We start from the raw sequence: 18,475 nt of genomic DNA on the forward strand, positions 1-18,475 counted from the left end.
CTTCATTCTAAACTGGCCTAACAACGTGCCCGGCAGTGCACACTGACAAAAGGGGATATAGAGGGTATTTGCCGTGCAGATAAAAAGGATCTTATGAGCTAATATTTACACACAGTTAGACTCATAAGTATGGTCTAAAGGTACTGGACAACTACTCCAAGGCCTTGATTTAAGAGAAAACAAATCTCCAGGAAGAGACCAAACACTCAAAGCTCAATGTGTCCAGATTTGGCAGTATTCTGTTCCCAGTCACCCAGAGCATGTGAAGACGACATGTATCCCAAATTCTGATGCAAGCAGTTAGAAATAGTATGAATTTGTTATGGTTTGGGACCACTAAAGAGAAGGTTGGACCCCATGATGCAGGTAGCCAGAGACACGAGGGTTGGTTGGAAAAACAAGGTGTTTAATCTCCACACGTGACAGTGACAAACAATGGCAAGAACATCAACGTGACAAAAATCCCAATTGTAACAAAAAGTCCTGGTGAACAGAAAAGCAACTGTCAAAAACATCAAAATGAGAGGGATTCATATCCAAAAATAACAACAGGTGACTGTCGAAAACCTGACAGTGACAGGTGAACTTACAAATAGGTGAGGAGCACGGGGGGCACACACAGGCTCATTTCCACACACACACACACACACTGGGATGCCGAACGAGAAAGATGCAAAGGACTTGGACATCAAGGACACAAACTCAGAAACCCCCCCCCAGCAAAATCCAAACCCAACAGAATTAACTATTCTACTGGGATGTACTGATGGGATGTAGATTAATTCTCCAACCGAGGCTGGTACTGGTACCTGTTTACAGCTAGGTGGACAGGGACACTGCAGTTGATGTGGCTTGTCCAAATATACAGAAATGTAGTGTTAAATAGAGTCCAGGTCTACATGTTGGTAGCCCAAATCCTACTGGGGCTACCCGGAAAAAAAAATACTTTATTAAGCAAGAATCCAAAAGAATGTTGGATTCATTATTGTTGTTGTTGTTGTTGTTGTTGTTATGTTTATTTTTTTGCCATTACACACTTTTTATGGGGTTATTGTTAGTTTTTCTTTATCCATTGTGATCATTTTGTTCCTTAGGGAGAAATCGGGGAGCCGGGCCAGAAGGGAAGCAAAGGTGACAAAGGAGAGCACGTAAGTTGATTTATATTTTAATGGGAAATTTATTTGTGCATAATTTACAGCTTGACAGTGTGATGTTCAGTTTTCTTGTTGTGAATGCATTACTTTTGAAAGCTCATATAGAATACGACAGCTGGTTAATTCCTGTCACATCTGCAGGGTCCCCCCGGTCCTACTGGCCCTCAAGGACCTGTCGGAGCACCTGGTCCTGCTGTAAGTGTCCACTTTGGATTGTTTGTTTGCGTAACATCCCAACTATCTACAAGGCCAACATACAAATAATCATCGCTCAAGCATAACCTCCCATTTCATCCCACTGTGCAGGGAGCAGATGGCGAGCCTGGTCCAAGAGGTCAGCAGGGTCTGTTTGGCCAGAAGGGAGACGAAGGAGCTAGAGGATTCCCTGGACCACCAGGTCCTGTTGGGCTACAGGTGCAAACCTTAATAAATACAGTGATGGAAATGGTGGCGGATGTAAAATATGTTTGTTATAAAATACTCGCACACAGTAATTAAATTCTCTTTGCGATTCTTAGGGATTACCTGGACCACCTGGTGAGAAAGGCGAAACTGGAGACGTTGGTCAAATGGTGAGAACATCTGAGACTTTTAAGCTTCTTGGCTGTTATTTGAAAGCAAGACAGTAAACCCAATACAGGCCCAAAACACATGCAGATTTGCTTAATATTATGTGATGTCATATTTTTTCGCTGTTGTATTGCAAACAGTATCAATTGATATTTATATCTTAACCATTTTCCTTTCCTCCACAGGGTCCACCTGGCCCACCTGGGCCCAGAGGCCCCTCAGGACCCCCAGGAGCTGATGGCCCTCAGGGTCCTCCTGGAGGTATCGGAAACCCCGGTGCTGTTGGAGAAAAAGTAAGCCGCTTATTTATTTCTGGTTCGATTAGTTTCACCAGTAATGGCTGGGAATGCAGAAAGCTACAATATAACCTGAGTGTTCTCAGGCTGTGTGGAAGACAACAGTGTTCAGTTTCTATTTGTGTTATGGCTTCACCGTGGCTGCTAGTTTTCTGCAGGCAACAACAACAACAAAAAAAAAAAGCTGCAAATGCTTTTTCACTTTCCTGTTCGGAGCACTCTTCTTTTTTTTTTTTTGTCCCTCACACCTGTTTTGTACCTCATGTTGTTCCGCGTGATCCTGCTTGAGCTGAGGCCATGTGTCACGACATCAGGTGGTGCCCATTTCAGTGCAAAATTGCACCTTTTTTTCCTCTTGCAAGCTCACACAAACACAACCTTGCACACATCCCTTTTATTTTTGTTACAATCCCGACTAACAAAAATTTGATGGGTATGTAGGAGTCTCAGGAGCACAACTCCTCCTAAAGCTTTTGATGGATTTTCAATTAAACTTCACACCACGGTAGCATATCATATGAAGATGTGCATGAAGGAAAATAATTCAGTCCTGCAGTCCTGTACAAATGTTTGAGGCACATTTAATGCATCATAAAATCATTAAAATGCTGAAAACCTCATAAATATTCAGAATTACATGAAATATGTGATGAATTAAAATTTTTATGATAATAGATGGAAAATTTTGGTTAAGAAAAATGTGACTTAAAAGTATGAGTAATTGTGTTTTACAATTATTTTAATATTGCATGATCATTTGCAACTGTGTTTGTGTGGTCTACGGCCAGCACACGTACAAAGAAATGATTATTATTATAGGGCTACGACTGTACGTGCGCACTGATTGGCTGATTTCCGGTCTGATATTTTCCCATATCAGACCATTACTATAACAATCTGTCTGGATCGCGTATTAGATTTGCGGCTTGGTGCAAGATAAAACAAAACAAAAAGCAAACAAAAATTATGAGTGACAAAGAGGACCATTCTCCAAGCGAATTTTATTACACTGACAAGTTTGAATTGGACAAATTAACAGCAAACGAGCCAACAAGATGAAAACACAGCTCTGAACAGCCATATAATAAACAAATTATTAACCTCGCTTGCTCGGTCTGTATGGGAATATCAGACCTCTGTGTTTTTTGCACGGCCATACTGTCAACACCTCGGTCTGATATTTACCCGTACAGACCTCACACTCTGTTAATTGTCTTTTATATTATTATTATGGAATAAAAAAATATAGCTCACATAATTCACTTTTGTTGGAACTGATTTTGTCTTGACATTACAATAAAAAAGGGGTGGTGGGTGGGGCATCAACCACTATTTTTATTATAACTCTGATGCACCCACAACGTTTGCACATACATATTCCATGAGATATAGTTGGACTTTTTTGTTTAAATTGATGCCTTGCATGGTAGTAACGTAACATTTTTTTGAAATGGGATTCATGATTTTCAAAGTTAGCTAAAAAGCTAATCCACTAACAAAATAATGAGCTATGCTAATTAGCTGTTAGCTGATTGGATTATCTTTGCCCACCATGTACCATACCATTCAGGAAAATAATTCTGGTCCACTGTTTTCAAGTGGAGATAACTGGACCTTTGTTCCTGTTTGTAAAACATTTTTGTCATTTTCGAAACGGGAAGGAACAGCACTCTGTGGAATAGGCTAATTAAGACATATTAACAGCTAAAAATACACATAGAAATAATTTTAATAATCTAATTAATGAATTTATTGACCATTAAATTGTATCTTTTTAAAAAATATTAGCTGTTGGAAAGTTAGCAAAACTAAATATAGTGGGTGATAATTGGTCGTTTCATGATTTTCAAAGATAGCTAAAACGATAATCCACTAATAAAAGAATGAGCAATGGCAATTATCTGTTAGCTGATTGGATTATCTTTGCCCACCATGTACCATACCATTCAGGAAAATAATTCTGGTCCACTGTTTTCAAGTGGAGATAACTGGACCTTTGTTCCTGTTTGTAAAACATTTTTGTCATTTTCGAAACGGGAAGGAACAGCACTCTGTGGAATAGGCTAATTAAGACATATTAACAGCTAAAAATACACATAGAAATAATTTTAATAATCTAATTAATGAATTTATTGACCATTAAATTGTATCTTTTTAAAAAATATTAGCTGTTGGAAAGTTAGCAAAACTAAATATAGTGGGTGATAATTGGTCGTTTCATGATTTTCAAAGATAGCTAAAACGATAATCCACTAATAAAAGAATGAGCAATGGCAATTATCTGTTAGCTGATTGGATTATCTTTGCCCACCATGTACCATACCATTCAGGAAAATAATTCTGGTCCACTGTTTTCAAGTGGTGATAACTGGACTTTTGTTGTTTTTTTTAAACATTTTTGTCATTTTCAAAATGGGAAAGAACAGCACTCTGTGGAATAGGCTAATTAAGACATATTAACAGCTAAAAATACACATAGAAATAATTTTAATAATCTAATTAATGAATTTAGTGACCATTAAATTATATCGTTTTAAAAAACGTTAGTTGTCTGAAAGTTAGCGAAACTACATATAGTGGATAATAATTGGTCCTTTCATGATTTTCAAAGATAGCTAAAAAGCTAATCCGCTAACGAAAGAATGAGAAATGGCAATTAGCTGTTAGCTGATTGGATTTTCTTTGCCCACCATGTAGCATGCCATTCAGGAAAATAATTCTGGTCCACTGTTTTCAAGTGGAGATAACTGGACATTTGTTGTTGTTTTTTTTAAACATTTTTGTCATTTTCGAAATGGGAAGTAACAGCGCTCTGTGGAATAGCCTAATTAACAAATATTAACTACTAAAAATACACATGGAAATAATTTTAATAATCTAATTAATGAATTTATTGACCATTAAATTATATCGTTTTAAAAAACGTTAGTTGTCTGAAAGTTAGCGAAACTATATATAGTGGATGATAATTGGTCCTTTCATGATTTTCAAAGATAGCTAAAAAGCTAATCCTCTAACGAAAGAATGAGCAATGGCAATTATTTGATAGCTGATAGGATTGTCTTTGCTCACCATTAGAGGTGGGCGGATTGATCCTACTATCGATAATATCAATACCAACGCTGGTATTGATATTGAACGATCCTCGTGTAAAAAGATTGACACTCAAGCTTTTTTCCTCTCCCGCACACACTGACTGCTGCGCATACAGATTCATCAAAGTCTACTCTCTGTCTGTAAGAGCAGCGCTGTTCTGTGTCACACAACACAGAGCAGAGCACCCTTGTATTGTGGTTTGTGAGCCCTATACCTCAGGAGATTTTGTTTTAATTTGTGTTGAGTGATTTTTTTTTTAAACAAAAATGTTGATTATGATAATAAAGTATTTTGTTGTCACGTACATGTTCGGCAAAATTCTATCCTAGGTCTTTTGGATCCTTTGGATCTATGAAGCTTAAATATGAAAATGTATCAGTATCGGTATCGATAACAGCGATACTGGGTCTGTATTTACTTGGTAGTCAATACCAAATTCCCAGTATTGCCCACCTCTACTCACCATGTGGCATACCATTCAGGAAAATAATTCTGGTCCACTGTTTTCAAGTGGAGTTAATTGGTCTTTTGTTGTTGTTTTTAAAACATTTTTGTCATTTTCACCACTGACATATAATACATGCAAGCAACTGGTACGGCAGAGCTGGGGCATCATTTTGTGATCTTGCTCACAGATCTGTAGTTAATTTTGGGATTCTCCTCTTTATATGTTTTTTTTTTTTTTTTTACAAACTGTCTTGTCGGATATGGCTCATGCAGTAATAACACAATAATAAAAATACAGGCTTTTCAAAGAAAATGTGTTTTACGCTTGTACAGTCTGCAGCCTAACTGCACAGATATCACTATCTGCTAAACCCATTATGTGTGCATCATTACACCCAGAAAGCACAGTGACCTCACTGTCTCCTACAACACTCTTTCAAGTAATAACTGCACATCTCCTGCCCTTGTAAATATAATTCTAGTGTTCTATAATCATGTTTGCAGAGCTGTGCTTATCGTGAAGAACATTATATTCTTATGAGAAGTCAGTCCTGAATCCTCTGAGCCCATTAAGAAGCTGTCTGCAGCTTTTAAATGTGCATGAGATCCACTCGATGCAATTTCCTGCTTTGGAGGCTGACTTGTTGCTGAAATGTATTCCTCTTACTCACCTTTTTTCTTGATTTATGCCCAGTCCTAAAGGAAAGAAGAAATCTTTAAAATGCACATTTGTATTAAAGGAAAACTCCAGAATTTTTCAACCTAGAATAGAATAGAACTGAATAGAATAAAATCTTTATCGTCCACGAAGGTGGAAAATTGTTTTTGGCTCATCAACAAGGAGAGACACAACTACCTTCAAAAAACAAGATGGAACGTATAGACAAAGACACATCGCACACACAAAAAACAAATTCATTCAAATTAGGGTGTACAAGTGTGCATGCTTGAAACTTTCTAAAATTATAAATTATACAGGTAGTGATTTACCTTAGCCTTCTTCCCATTTTAGCAAAGTCCATACAAGCCGATTGTCGATGAGGGACTCGTTCTTCGGCTCATAACAGGAATGAGCCCTTTGTCTACAATCAATTTGTGTGGACTTACTCAAGAGTGTCAAGCAGGAAGAAGGCTAAGGTAAGCCACTGTCTTGATAACCTCTTGTTTTTAAAAGTTTTTTGACATTTGCTGGGGTAAACATGCGCATGTGCACCTCCACAGCGATCCTCTCCATGCTACCAGTAACATCTAATGACATTTTTACCAATTCACTGGCAACAAGAAGCAGTTAGTGTTGAGGTTTTGAGCTCATCCCATTGTCTTCCATTGTAGAGCTGTTTGGATTGTAAGTCAGTACTGGACTGGTTATCATAATTTTTCTTCCCAGTGAAAAGTTGAACCCAAGAAAATCCTTAAAGCTACAGTGTGTAGGATTTAGGGGTGTTAATTACCAGAAATAAAGAATAGCACTGATAACCATCTGTGCATACTGTATAATTACTCTCACCAATGGATCAATGTGATTTCATGAGCTTAAAATGAGGCCTTCTTATCTACACTGGAGCAGCCCCCCTCATGGAGGCCTCAATGCTGCACCGCCATGTTGATACAGTAGCCCAAAAGGGACATACTTATACCATGTGTCACGTTTTTGCACCGCGGCTGGAAGACTGAAGAGAAAAGAAGAGGAATCAGTGGTTGCACTGGCTACTACATGCAAGCGCATGCTAATGGGGCTATTCCACAGAGAGACGTTTCTTCCCTTTTAATCCTGCATACAAGTTGGGGTGCATTTTAAAGCATCACAGTAACTTCTTGATCCATCTTTGACAACCTTGAACAAACTTGGTATATGTAGTCGTTACACCACCATCTGCACCAGTTTTGTAATCGGTGTCAAAATTTCAAACTGTTCAAAAATTTCATCCCGATTGGCAAAATTGTTGCTAGCATGTGGTATGCTCCAGGTGTTCATAATCTTAATAGCTTCAGTCATGTTGGAATGTTTTTAAAAACGGGGTATTCCTCATGAGTACGGCTTCAAACTCGTTTGAACGTGCCCCATTGGGGTAAAACTTTGAAGCCGAAATAGCATTTGTTGCAGTTCTGGCCGAGGGCGCAGCCTCTTGGTTTCTTTATCTGGTGGATTGCCAAGGTTGCACTTTATAAACCAGGCTGTTGCCAGGTCTGCACTTTAGAAGCCAGGCTGTTGGCAAGCAAGCCAGATTAAGCCATTTCAGACCATCTTTGCACTTTTTTGGATCATGGATGATCATGGTAGAACTCCACCCTGCAGTTTGAAAACCCTCATGTTTGTGAACTAGAAGATAATACATTTTGGTCATCACAAGATATCTGACAAGCGGGTATAAATCCATATCACCAAGGAAACAAAATCATTACCAGCAACAGCGTAATGCAGTCTACAATCTCACCACTAGATGACACTAAATCCTACACACTGCGGCTTTAAATAAGGCCCAGTGTAAAAAAAAAAGTCCAGAGATAGATACACTTTAATGCATTTTACCACAGAGATAAATCCTCAACAGATATTGCTGTCTGCAGCATACAGAGTGGAGATGACGACCAGAAGATCCCGATGCACATATTTTGCATTTTTGCATTCAAGGTGTTATGAGGCACCTATCACACACAACTTGCCTTTTATGAGATTTCTATTTTTTATTTTTTTAGCCTTTGTGTGGTGGGGGGCTGTGAATGAAAATGCTTTACAAAGGTTTTGCAGCCATTAATATTTCATATGCCTATTTATATGAGTCTCCCTTTTCAACAGGACACAATCTTTTTCTTTCTGCCAAAGCCACAGATGCACAGTAAATCTAATGGACAAGCTGTCATCACCATCAGTAGTGTTGCTGGGTGGAGTAAGGGTATAAATAAATACTCAAAAGGCACCACGCTTTGCTTGAAATTCCAAAATGATAAATGTATTATTAAAAATGAGGCTCTTATGAAAATCTGCACCCGCTGTCATTTGTTTTTGCAGTTCTGTTATGAAGAGTCTGGCAGCAGTAGTGCTGAGTGCAGTGCTGTGCACTGTTTCATCACTTTCTGTCTGTAGTGACGGTGTGATTTGTTTTGTGTACTTCAGTCAATAGCATCACCTTTGCTGCCCTATAATGTCCCCAAGGTTAGCCTGTCCTTTTCCTCTGCAAACACACTTAGCACTCTTTTTGGATAATCGGGCTTCAGCTGATCCGGCGTGTTATTACACAGCCCGGGGAGCTGACAGCGACTGAAGCGCAGGGCTTTTGTGTAAAGACATCCTTCATATTGGCGTGATGAGCAGCTGTCTTTCATGCTTTTGATTTCTTTGTCCTCAGCAGATTTCTCCCAGCAGCCGTGCGGTACCGTGAGCAGGATTTCACAGGGTTTAATCAGCAGCAACTATTACATACAAGCGCCTGTGCACCCCTGCTAAAGATACTGCCATACTTTCAGGAGTCATAAGTAAAATTGCTGTGCACCACAAGGGATTTTTTATTTGGTATTTTTGTTAAAAAACACAGTTGCTAATATTGAGTGCAGTCTTTTTTGTGCATGTGCGCTCAGTCCACTGCCTGCCCTCTTGGGAGGATGAGATTTTGACGTTGGACTTGGGCTGATTTATCATTGCTTTTCAAAGAGGGGAATGATAACTGTAAGTGAAAGACCTAAAGACAAAAAACATAAATGCATTTATATAGCACTTTTCCATCTGCATCAGACGCTCAAAGCTCTTTACACATCAATGCCTCAGTGTCAGGGTGCTGCCATGCAAGGCGCCCACTACACACCAGGAGCAAGTAGTGGATTAAGGACCCTGCTTAAGTTTCCTTAGTGATTTTCTGGTCAGGCTGGGATTTGAACCGAGGATCCTCTGGTCCATAGCCCAACGCTTTAACCACTTGACCATCACATCCCCTAAACATAAAGGTCAGATCAATGTTGATCATCTCTGCATCCACCTCAAGACGGAACCACCTTGGGTCCTGAATAGCAACCACTGAGGTAGACAACCGGTCCACCCCTACTTCTCAAAAAGTATCCTGTTTCAGACACATGACACGTGGGCACCCCCTTGATCTTCTCCACACTCTAAGAAAAGAAACACAGGGGTTTTAAATGTAATTAATAGTATTATTTTCAATATACTTGCAATTGTTAATTTTAGGGATTTAAGTAATAATGTTTCCTTTGATTTAATTAATTTCAACTACAATATTGTTTTGCACTTAATTGACAGTGTTATGTGGAAAAATTTACCTTAACTTTATCAGTTAAATTCAACATTTTATTTCTTAGAGTGCAGCCCCTAGGGATGTCAAGACTGACTCCCCTATGTGCGAGAACGCATGCAGGGAAACATGTTACATAGTTACAATGTCGTAGGTTGCATTCCCTCACAATACAAATGATGTTCCTCATCTGAATCTCCCTTTTTAACCTCTCATTTGAGTCAGACTCACTCTTGCGGTAGCCAAGGATCTTCTGAAGACACCTCATACCAGAGACATTGGGTCGATGCCCTAGGTTACCGGCTTGCATCCAACTTGAACCTTTTTTCATGCAGATTCCGGAACAGTGTTTGAAAAACTAATCTTTCAAAGGATTTGAAATGTTTCGAATGTTTTGAGTTAGCTACAAGTAATTTACATCAATGAGATGTTTTGACACCAATCACGTCCGCGTGTTCTATTTATTAAAGCGGTAAATGGACTGCATTTATATAGCACATTTAGAAGCTCAAAGTGCTTTACAATCATACCTTGCATTCAACCATACACACCGACGTCAGGGTGATGCCACGCACATTTCTCAATACACATGGGAAGCAAATTGGGAATTAAGAACCCTGCCCAAGGATTCATAGTGATTTTCTGGCTAGAGGGGGGTTTGAACCCATGATCCTCTGGTCTCAAGATCACTACTTAAACACCAGACTGTCACCTCCTAATTATTCTGTAATTCTGGTTTTCATTTTCCTTTCTGTTGTATATTTTGTATAAAGTTTGTACATCATATATCTCCCCACATTTAGTAGAACATTTCTGCTCAGGGGTGGCACAGATGTTTCTATGGAATACTACACAGGCAAAACACTTTTGGGACTGATCTGGTTCAACAACGTTAACCATGAATTAATCAGTTAATTTGTGTTATGTACTTTTTTTTATTTGATGAGCTGCAAGATGAGAGCATTTGCTGTTTTTGAGTTATCATCTACACAGTTTGGCTGGGATGGACAAACTCACACACTCACCCACTCATCTACGTTTTTGCTGGCCACGTTCTCCACTGTTATCAGCGCAGAGAAAAAAATAAAGAAAAATCATCTGAACTGGCAGTACTTCTTAAGCATTTTGTACCAACATGTCAACAATTTAAAAACCAGGTTCTGGGCCTCTTTACACAGTGTGAATATGTACAACTCAGGGTGACACCTTTTGGACCAGCTCATATGAGCAAACCACGAAACATCGCAATGGTTCGTGAATGCAGGAGCAAAGTGCCACCAGCTGTGTGATGTGTAACCACATTACACATCTACTGTGAAAAAAAAAAAAAAAAAAAACTTAAAAAAATACATGCTGCAGCAGTTTTGTGCACGCAGGAACACAGCAGCTTTTCACAGCGGGTTATACATCCCGCAGCTGTTGTGAAGAAAAAAAAAAAATTACATGCCACCCACGGGAATTGAACCCGCGCCAAAAGCTCTGACTGTCAGTCAGAAACATTACCACTGAGCTATGATCACTATCCTATGATAGCTGCGGGAAAGTGCCACATATCAGGAAGGTCATGGACGTATTTTTTTTTTTAAACGGCACAACATGTAAAAACACCACATTTTATTGAATTCGTCTTATCAGGCGCGCAATACAAATATGATCCGTCTGTTCCTCTGTAGATGACCCATGATCACAGATGTAGTCATGAAATTACATGAATGAGAAGCAGGTTGCTCTTCTCATGTCCACATCTACTGGTCTGGTGCATCCAGCCAGTTGCGCGCATGTTCTGCCCGACACTTGTGTGTTGTGGACACCGCACCGCTGGACTGACGCTGTGTCATGTGGAACAGAGCTCACGTGGGTGACGTGACAGTCAGATCGCCTGCTGCGTGTTATGATCTGACAGTCCGTTTCAACCTGGGAGCAACCTGTCAATATCAGCGCCGTGCGCATGCTTGCTGCAGCCCGTCACCACAAAATATATGTTTTTATTTATGTCCACGTGATGACAGCAAGCAGCCACGCGCGCATCACAGTTACAGTTGTTAATCCATGTCCATCCAAACACAGGACATGTGGTCCTGCTGGGATGTCCAGATTGACAGATTTCCACAGCTGCTTCTGTCGACGGCCACACCTCCTGTCAGTTCAGTGTACACACCACCGTGTCAGTGTGTTTGTTTGCAAAGCCACACTCATGGGGCACGTAGACAAATTTCACTGCCAGCACCACAGTGATTGTCTGCTGACTGTTGTCATGTTAATAGTGTCAATGGCCACACATTTTCTAAATGCCATGCGAGCGGTGTTAGATGTTCGTGCGCATCACCTGGAATTTGGCCGACACCTGCCGCAAGATGGTTCAATGGGCTTGCACAGCGCACACTCTGTCTTTCAGTCGCTGGTGTGTGGAAATAGTTGTAGCAACAGGTGTACGAGGCAGCTGTGATTTTGCACGTTTTGCCCACAATTCCTGCTTCATGTGCACTTTATGCACAAATCGACCAGATTTGCACTATGTGTGAAGGGGCCCTTAGTGTTATTTCATTGTTATTTTCAGCAAAAAAGATTTTTCACAAACAAAGCAACAGATGCTGGGAAATATTACAGTAATGGAAAGACAATGACAGCAATACATGTCCATATTTTAGCATCCCATTTAAATATTTGCTATGACTGTAATTCTGTTCCTGTAGAATTGCCTAGCTGTATTTCTAATTAGAGTCTCCACACAGTTTACTGGATAATTCAGTTAGATTACATAGTCTTCTGCTCAATCCAGAGTTTTATCTTAACACATCTCTGCACAGTTTGGCAATGATATTGTTGAACTGTGCTGTTGTGGCCTCCTTATCCATAACAGAGTTTTTCCTCTCTTTTTTTGACAAACAGGTGTAACAAAGTAAGTTGGCAGTATAGCGATCCAGGAGGTCGCTACAAGGTAGCCTTATGTGAGGGTGAATAATGATAGTGTCCAACGTGTAGGTGAGGTGGCAGGGAAACTATCCATAGAGCAGGAGGAGCAGGAGAAGATGTATGTGCAGGGTCCTGGTAGAACAGTGAGGTCAACTCCTTCACTGCTTTAGCCGCCCAATCTGCCTCCACTTGATGAATGAAAATCTCTTGTGTCATCTCTTTTTAAACCTCATTTAGGTGACAAGTACATCGGGACATTGAGGTCTCCTGTAAAATGATGGGACTTTTGAAACCATGCTGGATCAACAAATCACTATTCTGACAATTTATCCCCCCAATCCCTCACAACTTATCTTTTATTCTGTTTCTTTCTTTCTTTCTTTCCAGGGAGATGCTGGTGAAACAGGAGAGCCAGGTCTTCAGGGAGAAGTTGGCCCACCAGTAAGTTGTTGCATTATCTTCCACCGTCTTAACATGAGCGAGAACAATCAGTGACTGGAAGGACAATGTGGCAACCAACAATGAGCTTTTGTTTGTGAGAAGTTTGATTGTGTAATGAGGTTGGGCATTCATTGTTTCAAAAGGGCAGGCCATCCAATCACCTAATTCATACTCAGTTTTACAACCCATGTTTCTTTGGAAACTGTTGATTGTCCACGATGGAAGGTGATGCACATTCAACATTGAGGCCTCGATTCAGTAAAGAACTCTGACTCAAGAGTAAAAGTAGAGGTTTCAATGCCAGGCAAGCTGTAGTTTTGTGTTAGAATCTCAAAAATGTTGGGGGTTGCTTTATTAGAATGGTGATCTCTGGGAGTTCAGATGTGCTAAAACTGGTATTATTCCTACTACCTGGGAAAATAACTGTATTAAATAGTATTAAATGGAAAAAATGGGGGAAGTTCCATTTAGTTTATGGCAAGGAGCTCAATTTAAGACATTTTTGTTGAGTCAACACAGGTTAATAAATTCATTTAAAGTGACATGTAGAACCTGTTTTTAAAATTCAATTTAATTCAATTTATTTCATTTATATAGCACCAAATCACAACAAAGCTGCCTCAAGGTGCTTCACACATGTAAGGTCTAACCTTACCAACCCCCAGAGCAAGCACACAGGCAACAGTGGGAAGAAGAAACTCCCTCTGATGATTTGAGGAAGAAACCTCAAGCAGACCAGACTCAAAGGGGTGACCCTCTGCTTAGACCATCCTATACCAAAAAGGTTTACAATACAGAACACGACAGTAAATGATATGTTTAGTCAGAATGACATTTTTGGTTTTTACCAACTTCAAATCATGAAGTTAAATTGAAAACCAAATTTGTTGGTCAAATTTATCATATCACTTTCAATTGGATTGTTAACCTAAATGAACCAAACCCCCTCAATATGACTAACGTCAAATCACAGGCTAGCTGACTGAGCCCCTTTAGGCATGCATGCGGTGTGGGTAGAGTTGGAGTATGGCTATGATCTTGGATTTCATGCACAGGTATGGAGTCGTGTCAGGTTTGTCAAAGTTTGAATCCAAGTCAGGTGAGATCTGGCAGCATGCACTGGTGCCATGCATCACCACATCCATCACACCACAAACCTACCTTGAGTCCTGCTTGGCAACCACCCAGGCAGACAGCTAGTCCATATCCACCTCTCAAATTTAGCCGTCTGTCTGCTGCTGCCAGGTGAGTTGGGGGGGGGGAGGGTCCCCTTGGACCTCTCCAGTCACTGGTGTCCTCAGCCCAGAGAATGTCCCTTTTTGGTCATCATTCATCGTTTTTCCATCACTTATCTAGAGTTCAGGTAATAATGGCAGCAGACCAAGTAAGGTAGTCCAGATGTCATTCTCCTCAGTCACATCCTCCAGCTCCTGTTGAGGGGATCCCATGGTCTTTCCTGCCCAGATGCGATCTATAACTCCTCTTGGATATTTTGAGCTAGGTGTCTTCATAAAAGCAAATGCCCCAAAACCCTTCCAATGGATACCAGGAAGTATTGGTCACATGTCCAAATCACCTCAGCTCACTTCTTTCCACACAACAGAGCAGTAGTGCCAATCTGAGCTCTTTCTGGATGCCCAGTTTTCTCACCTCTTTCTAAGGATGCACTCAGTCACTCTCTAAAACTAATTTCATCCCCCTTTTTTGGTGATCTGGTTTCTTGAATTCACTACTCAAAATCTCATACAACAAAGACGAGACTGCTAAATTGAGACCTTCACCTTCTGATCATGTTCCATCTTCACCAAGACATTCTGAAGCAACACCCACACTGTGGCTCAATCCATCTGTTGATATTCTGGTCTAATTCCAATCATAGAAATTATTTGAGCTGGTTCTTACACAGAAGGGAGAAATCCACTGTTTCACAGCAGAGTCCGGTAGGTAGGTGCTGCTCCTCATCCCAGGTGTGCTAGGTTAAATTTTAAGTGCAAACCATCTGAGTGTGACCATCTGAAAATGGCATGAAACCTATGTATGAAAATCCAGTCAAGCAGCTCACAAGGTGATCGCTAGGAAAACGGGGTTTAAAGACCCTTATGAAGAAAGTGGTTATTGTTTCTGTCACCTCACCTGAAACAGAAATACTGAGGCCCGTTCCTGGAGTGAGGTGTGAGAGGGCACTGGCTCATGCTTCATGGCATGGTCTACATCCAAAGGGCCCAATCGTGCTCAGCGAATAAAAAAATGTGGGCACACCAATGTATGACCGCAGTACCCACAATATCAGGCAGAGGGCTGAGGTTTAAACCATTCCATGTGGCTAGTCAGGCTTTGGTCTTTGGTGCCCTGAGTCACGGCTGGTGAAGAAGTCTGTTATATTTTTGTTTGTTTTCTAACCGCTTATGTCGCTTCAACAAATTAGAATTGCGAACAACCACCAATACTAAATACTAAATAGTTGTCCTTATTGTTGAAATGTCTTGTCCTGTCATCACAGAGGGAAGGTGAGAAACGAAATTTCGATTCCTTGTATGTCTAGTACATGTGAAGAATGGACAATAAAGCTGACTTTGACTTATTATTCCAGGGTCCAAGAGGAGAGCGAGGAGAGAAAGGAGAAGCTGGTCCAGCTGGTGCTGCTGGGCCTCCTGGACCTAAAGGTCCCCCTGGAGATGATGGTCCCAAAGGCAGTCCTGTAAGTTCTTCCAGTTTTATATATATATATTGTTATGGCCGTAGCAACATCAGCTGGATGTGTTACAGTGAAACTTTAATTCATTTTTAGGGCCCAAGTGGATTCCCTGGCGATCCTGGACCCCCTGGAGAGCCTGGTCCAGCTGTAAGTACAACATGAGCATTTAGATAATCTATGGATCTGCTGTGTTAACTAAATTCCTCTGTTTCATCCAATGCAAGATGAGTGACGTTCTTTTCAATTTTTCCACAGGGGTTAGACGGGCCAACTGGTGACAAAGGAGATGATGGAGAGCCTGGTCAGCCTGTGAGTTATGCACATCAGATTATTTTATTACTTTTCCACAGCCAGGTCATTTGTAAAAATAACTCTGTTATGAAAAATGCAAGTGAAATAGCAAAATGAAAATTGCTTTTGTTTTATTCAACAAAAAAAGGGTTCCCCTGGACCCACTGGAGAGTCTGGTCCCTCCGGACCACCAGGAAAGAGAGTAAGTGCCGTCATTAAAAATTCCAAATCCTAGAATGTTCTACCTTTGTGTTGTCTGATATCATTCTCTGACATCTTCTTGAATAGGGACCCCCTGGACCAGCAGGACCTGAAGGAAGACAAGGAGAGAAAGGAGCTAAGGTACGTTACTGGATACTCACAACTCATCCATTGAATTATCTGGAGTCTGTTTTTGTTTTTGTTACATGAAAACATCTATTGTGTGTTAAAGGGAGAGTCTGGCTTAGAAGGTCCCCAGGGAAAGACAGGCCCTGTTGGTCCTCAAGGATCTCCTGGCAAGCCCGGTTCGGAAGGCCTCAGGGGTATTCCTGGCCCCGTTGTAAGCACACTGTTTCTTGTTTTCTCACCCATTTATCACAGAGACATATTGAAGTTTTGTAATACTGCTGAAAATGTGCGAGGAACAAGTGTACAAAATTGTATAAACGGTTTCCAATAAACTGCTGAATGTAATAAAACTGCGCTGTTTATAGAAACCAGTGTCTCCTTAGGAGCTAAAAACACTCTACCTGGTGTTTCTTTGCAGGGAGAACAAGGTCTACCTGGTCCTCCAGGCCCAGATGGACCTCCAGGACCTATGGTGAGTAGAAATAACTCCATACCTTTGAAGATCAGATGTTTCATGTACTTGGATGCATGCGACTGATTTGAATCTCTCTCAGTTATCTCCTTTCTTCTCTGCTCCTTCTCTCAGGGCCCTCCAGGTTTACCAGGCTTGAAAGGAGACTCTGGTGTCAAAGGAGAAAAGGTCAGTAGCTTCAGCACCAGCTCAGCTTATTCAAACGTTCTGAACTGTCTGACGGAGCACGTAAGAGAAATGCTGTAACAAAGACAAATGGAGTTATTTACCAGCCAGTTGATTAGATCCATTGTTTCACACCATGGAATCATTACTGTAATGATCAGACAGTGTTTGTGTCTCACAATTCTTGATCACTGTATTGATCATATACGTTGTTCTGTGTTCAGGGTCATCCAGGTCTCATTGGTCTTATCGGACCTCCAGGTGAACAGGGTGAAAAAGGTGACAGAGGTCTTCCTGGTCCTCCAGGATCACATGGTCCGAAGGGAGACAATGTAAGTAAACTTTTTTATGCCTGTGCTGACTTAAAGGGCCTAATTTATTAAGATCCCAGATAATGAGTCCTAAATTGTGTGGGCTATCCAAACTCTTGAGCTTTGGGGTGAAGACAGTTAATTTACTAAGAGTAATTGTGCAATTGATAGCAGGTGGTAAAGTGACCCAGAGAACAGTATGTAAAGTATGTGAAGTGCAATAACTTTACGCCAAGGTTTCGTGAAAAATGCAGACGCTTTCAGCGCCTGCTAATTTTCCTTTTGATCTTGATAAATTGTGTTGCATTTGCGAACGTCACAAATTTGCATGTTTCCTCCCACAGTTTTGTGCACTCAGGTGGACAAACCCCATATTGCATATTCATGAAGGCATATGTGCTAAATGAAGAACACACACTATTTTGCATATTTTATAAGATACAATACACAGAGCAAATTGTTAGTAAATCAGTATGCAGGTTTTTTTTTTTTTTTTTACCCGAGGCCATCAAATATGCCCACCGGGTATTGCGAAGACTTTGTGTGCATCTGTCCATCCATCTGTCTGTGCTCAGCATAAGTCCAGTCCTATTGCTACCAGAGTCTTCAAATTTACAGGAAACATTCTTAGGGCAAAGACCTTGGAGAAGTTCAGAGATGGATAACCTTTACCTATTTTAAGAGGTATTTTAACAGGTTAAAAAGTCACATTCGGTTTCATTCTGTTCCGTTTTGAGTGGCGGGGGTGAAAGCCAGTCAGAGTAGAGCGGCACCGTGACGTCAGTTGCAGGTCTCTGTTAAACTGCTTCATTTATGTATTTATACGAGGTCTCTTAGATAATAAACCGACCCTTTTATTTTTTTTTTAACTATATGGATTTGAATGACATGCGATTACACCAATCATGCTTGAACCCTCGTGCGCATGCGTGAGTTTTTTCACGCGTCGGTGACGTCATTTCCCTGTGGGCAGGCCTTGAGTGAGATGTGGTCCCGCCCTCTCGGCTGAATTCCTTTGTTTCACACGCTGCTCGAGACGGCGCGCGTTGCTTT

At 40.7% G+C, this 18,475-nt stretch overlaps 1 protein-coding gene and 1 long non-coding RNA gene across 2 annotated transcripts in view; one reads left to right on the top strand and one right to left on the bottom strand.

Moving 5' to 3' along the window:
- The window catches only part of col5a1 (procollagen, type V, alpha 1), a 247,044-nt gene that overhangs the window by 209,910 nt on the left and 18,659 nt on the right, over positions 1-18,475 (top strand). The window contains exons 44-58 of the mRNA XM_034192658.1: positions 1,095-1,148; positions 1,296-1,349; positions 1,461-1,568; positions 1,673-1,726; positions 1,910-2,017; positions 13,105-13,158; positions 15,749-15,856; positions 15,947-16,000; positions 16,109-16,162; positions 16,293-16,346; positions 16,433-16,486; positions 16,578-16,685; positions 16,893-16,946; positions 17,061-17,114; positions 17,336-17,443. Of these exons, the coding sequence (XP_034048549.1) occupies positions 1,095-1,148; positions 1,296-1,349; positions 1,461-1,568; positions 1,673-1,726; positions 1,910-2,017; positions 13,105-13,158; positions 15,749-15,856; positions 15,947-16,000; positions 16,109-16,162; positions 16,293-16,346; positions 16,433-16,486; positions 16,578-16,685; positions 16,893-16,946; positions 17,061-17,114; positions 17,336-17,443 (1,080 nt within the window). The remainder of the gene's footprint in view (positions 1-1,094; positions 1,149-1,295; positions 1,350-1,460; positions 1,569-1,672; positions 1,727-1,909; positions 2,018-13,104; positions 13,159-15,748; positions 15,857-15,946; positions 16,001-16,108; positions 16,163-16,292; positions 16,347-16,432; positions 16,487-16,577; positions 16,686-16,892; positions 16,947-17,060; positions 17,115-17,335; positions 17,444-18,475) is intronic.
- LOC117529795 lies at positions 6,976-14,019 on the bottom strand. The gene is made up of 3 exons (XR_004566103.1): positions 14,007-14,019; positions 11,155-11,157; positions 6,976-7,052 (listed from the first exon to the last, which is right to left on the bottom strand). It is a non-coding gene; the product is annotated as an uncharacterized LOC117529795 (long non-coding RNA).

The sequence above is a fragment of the Thalassophryne amazonica genome, chromosome 17, assembly GCF_902500255.1.
Source record: "Thalassophryne amazonica chromosome 17, fThaAma1.1, whole genome shotgun sequence".
NCBI classification, from domain to species: Eukaryota; Metazoa; Chordata; class Actinopteri; order Batrachoidiformes; family Batrachoididae; genus Thalassophryne; species Thalassophryne amazonica.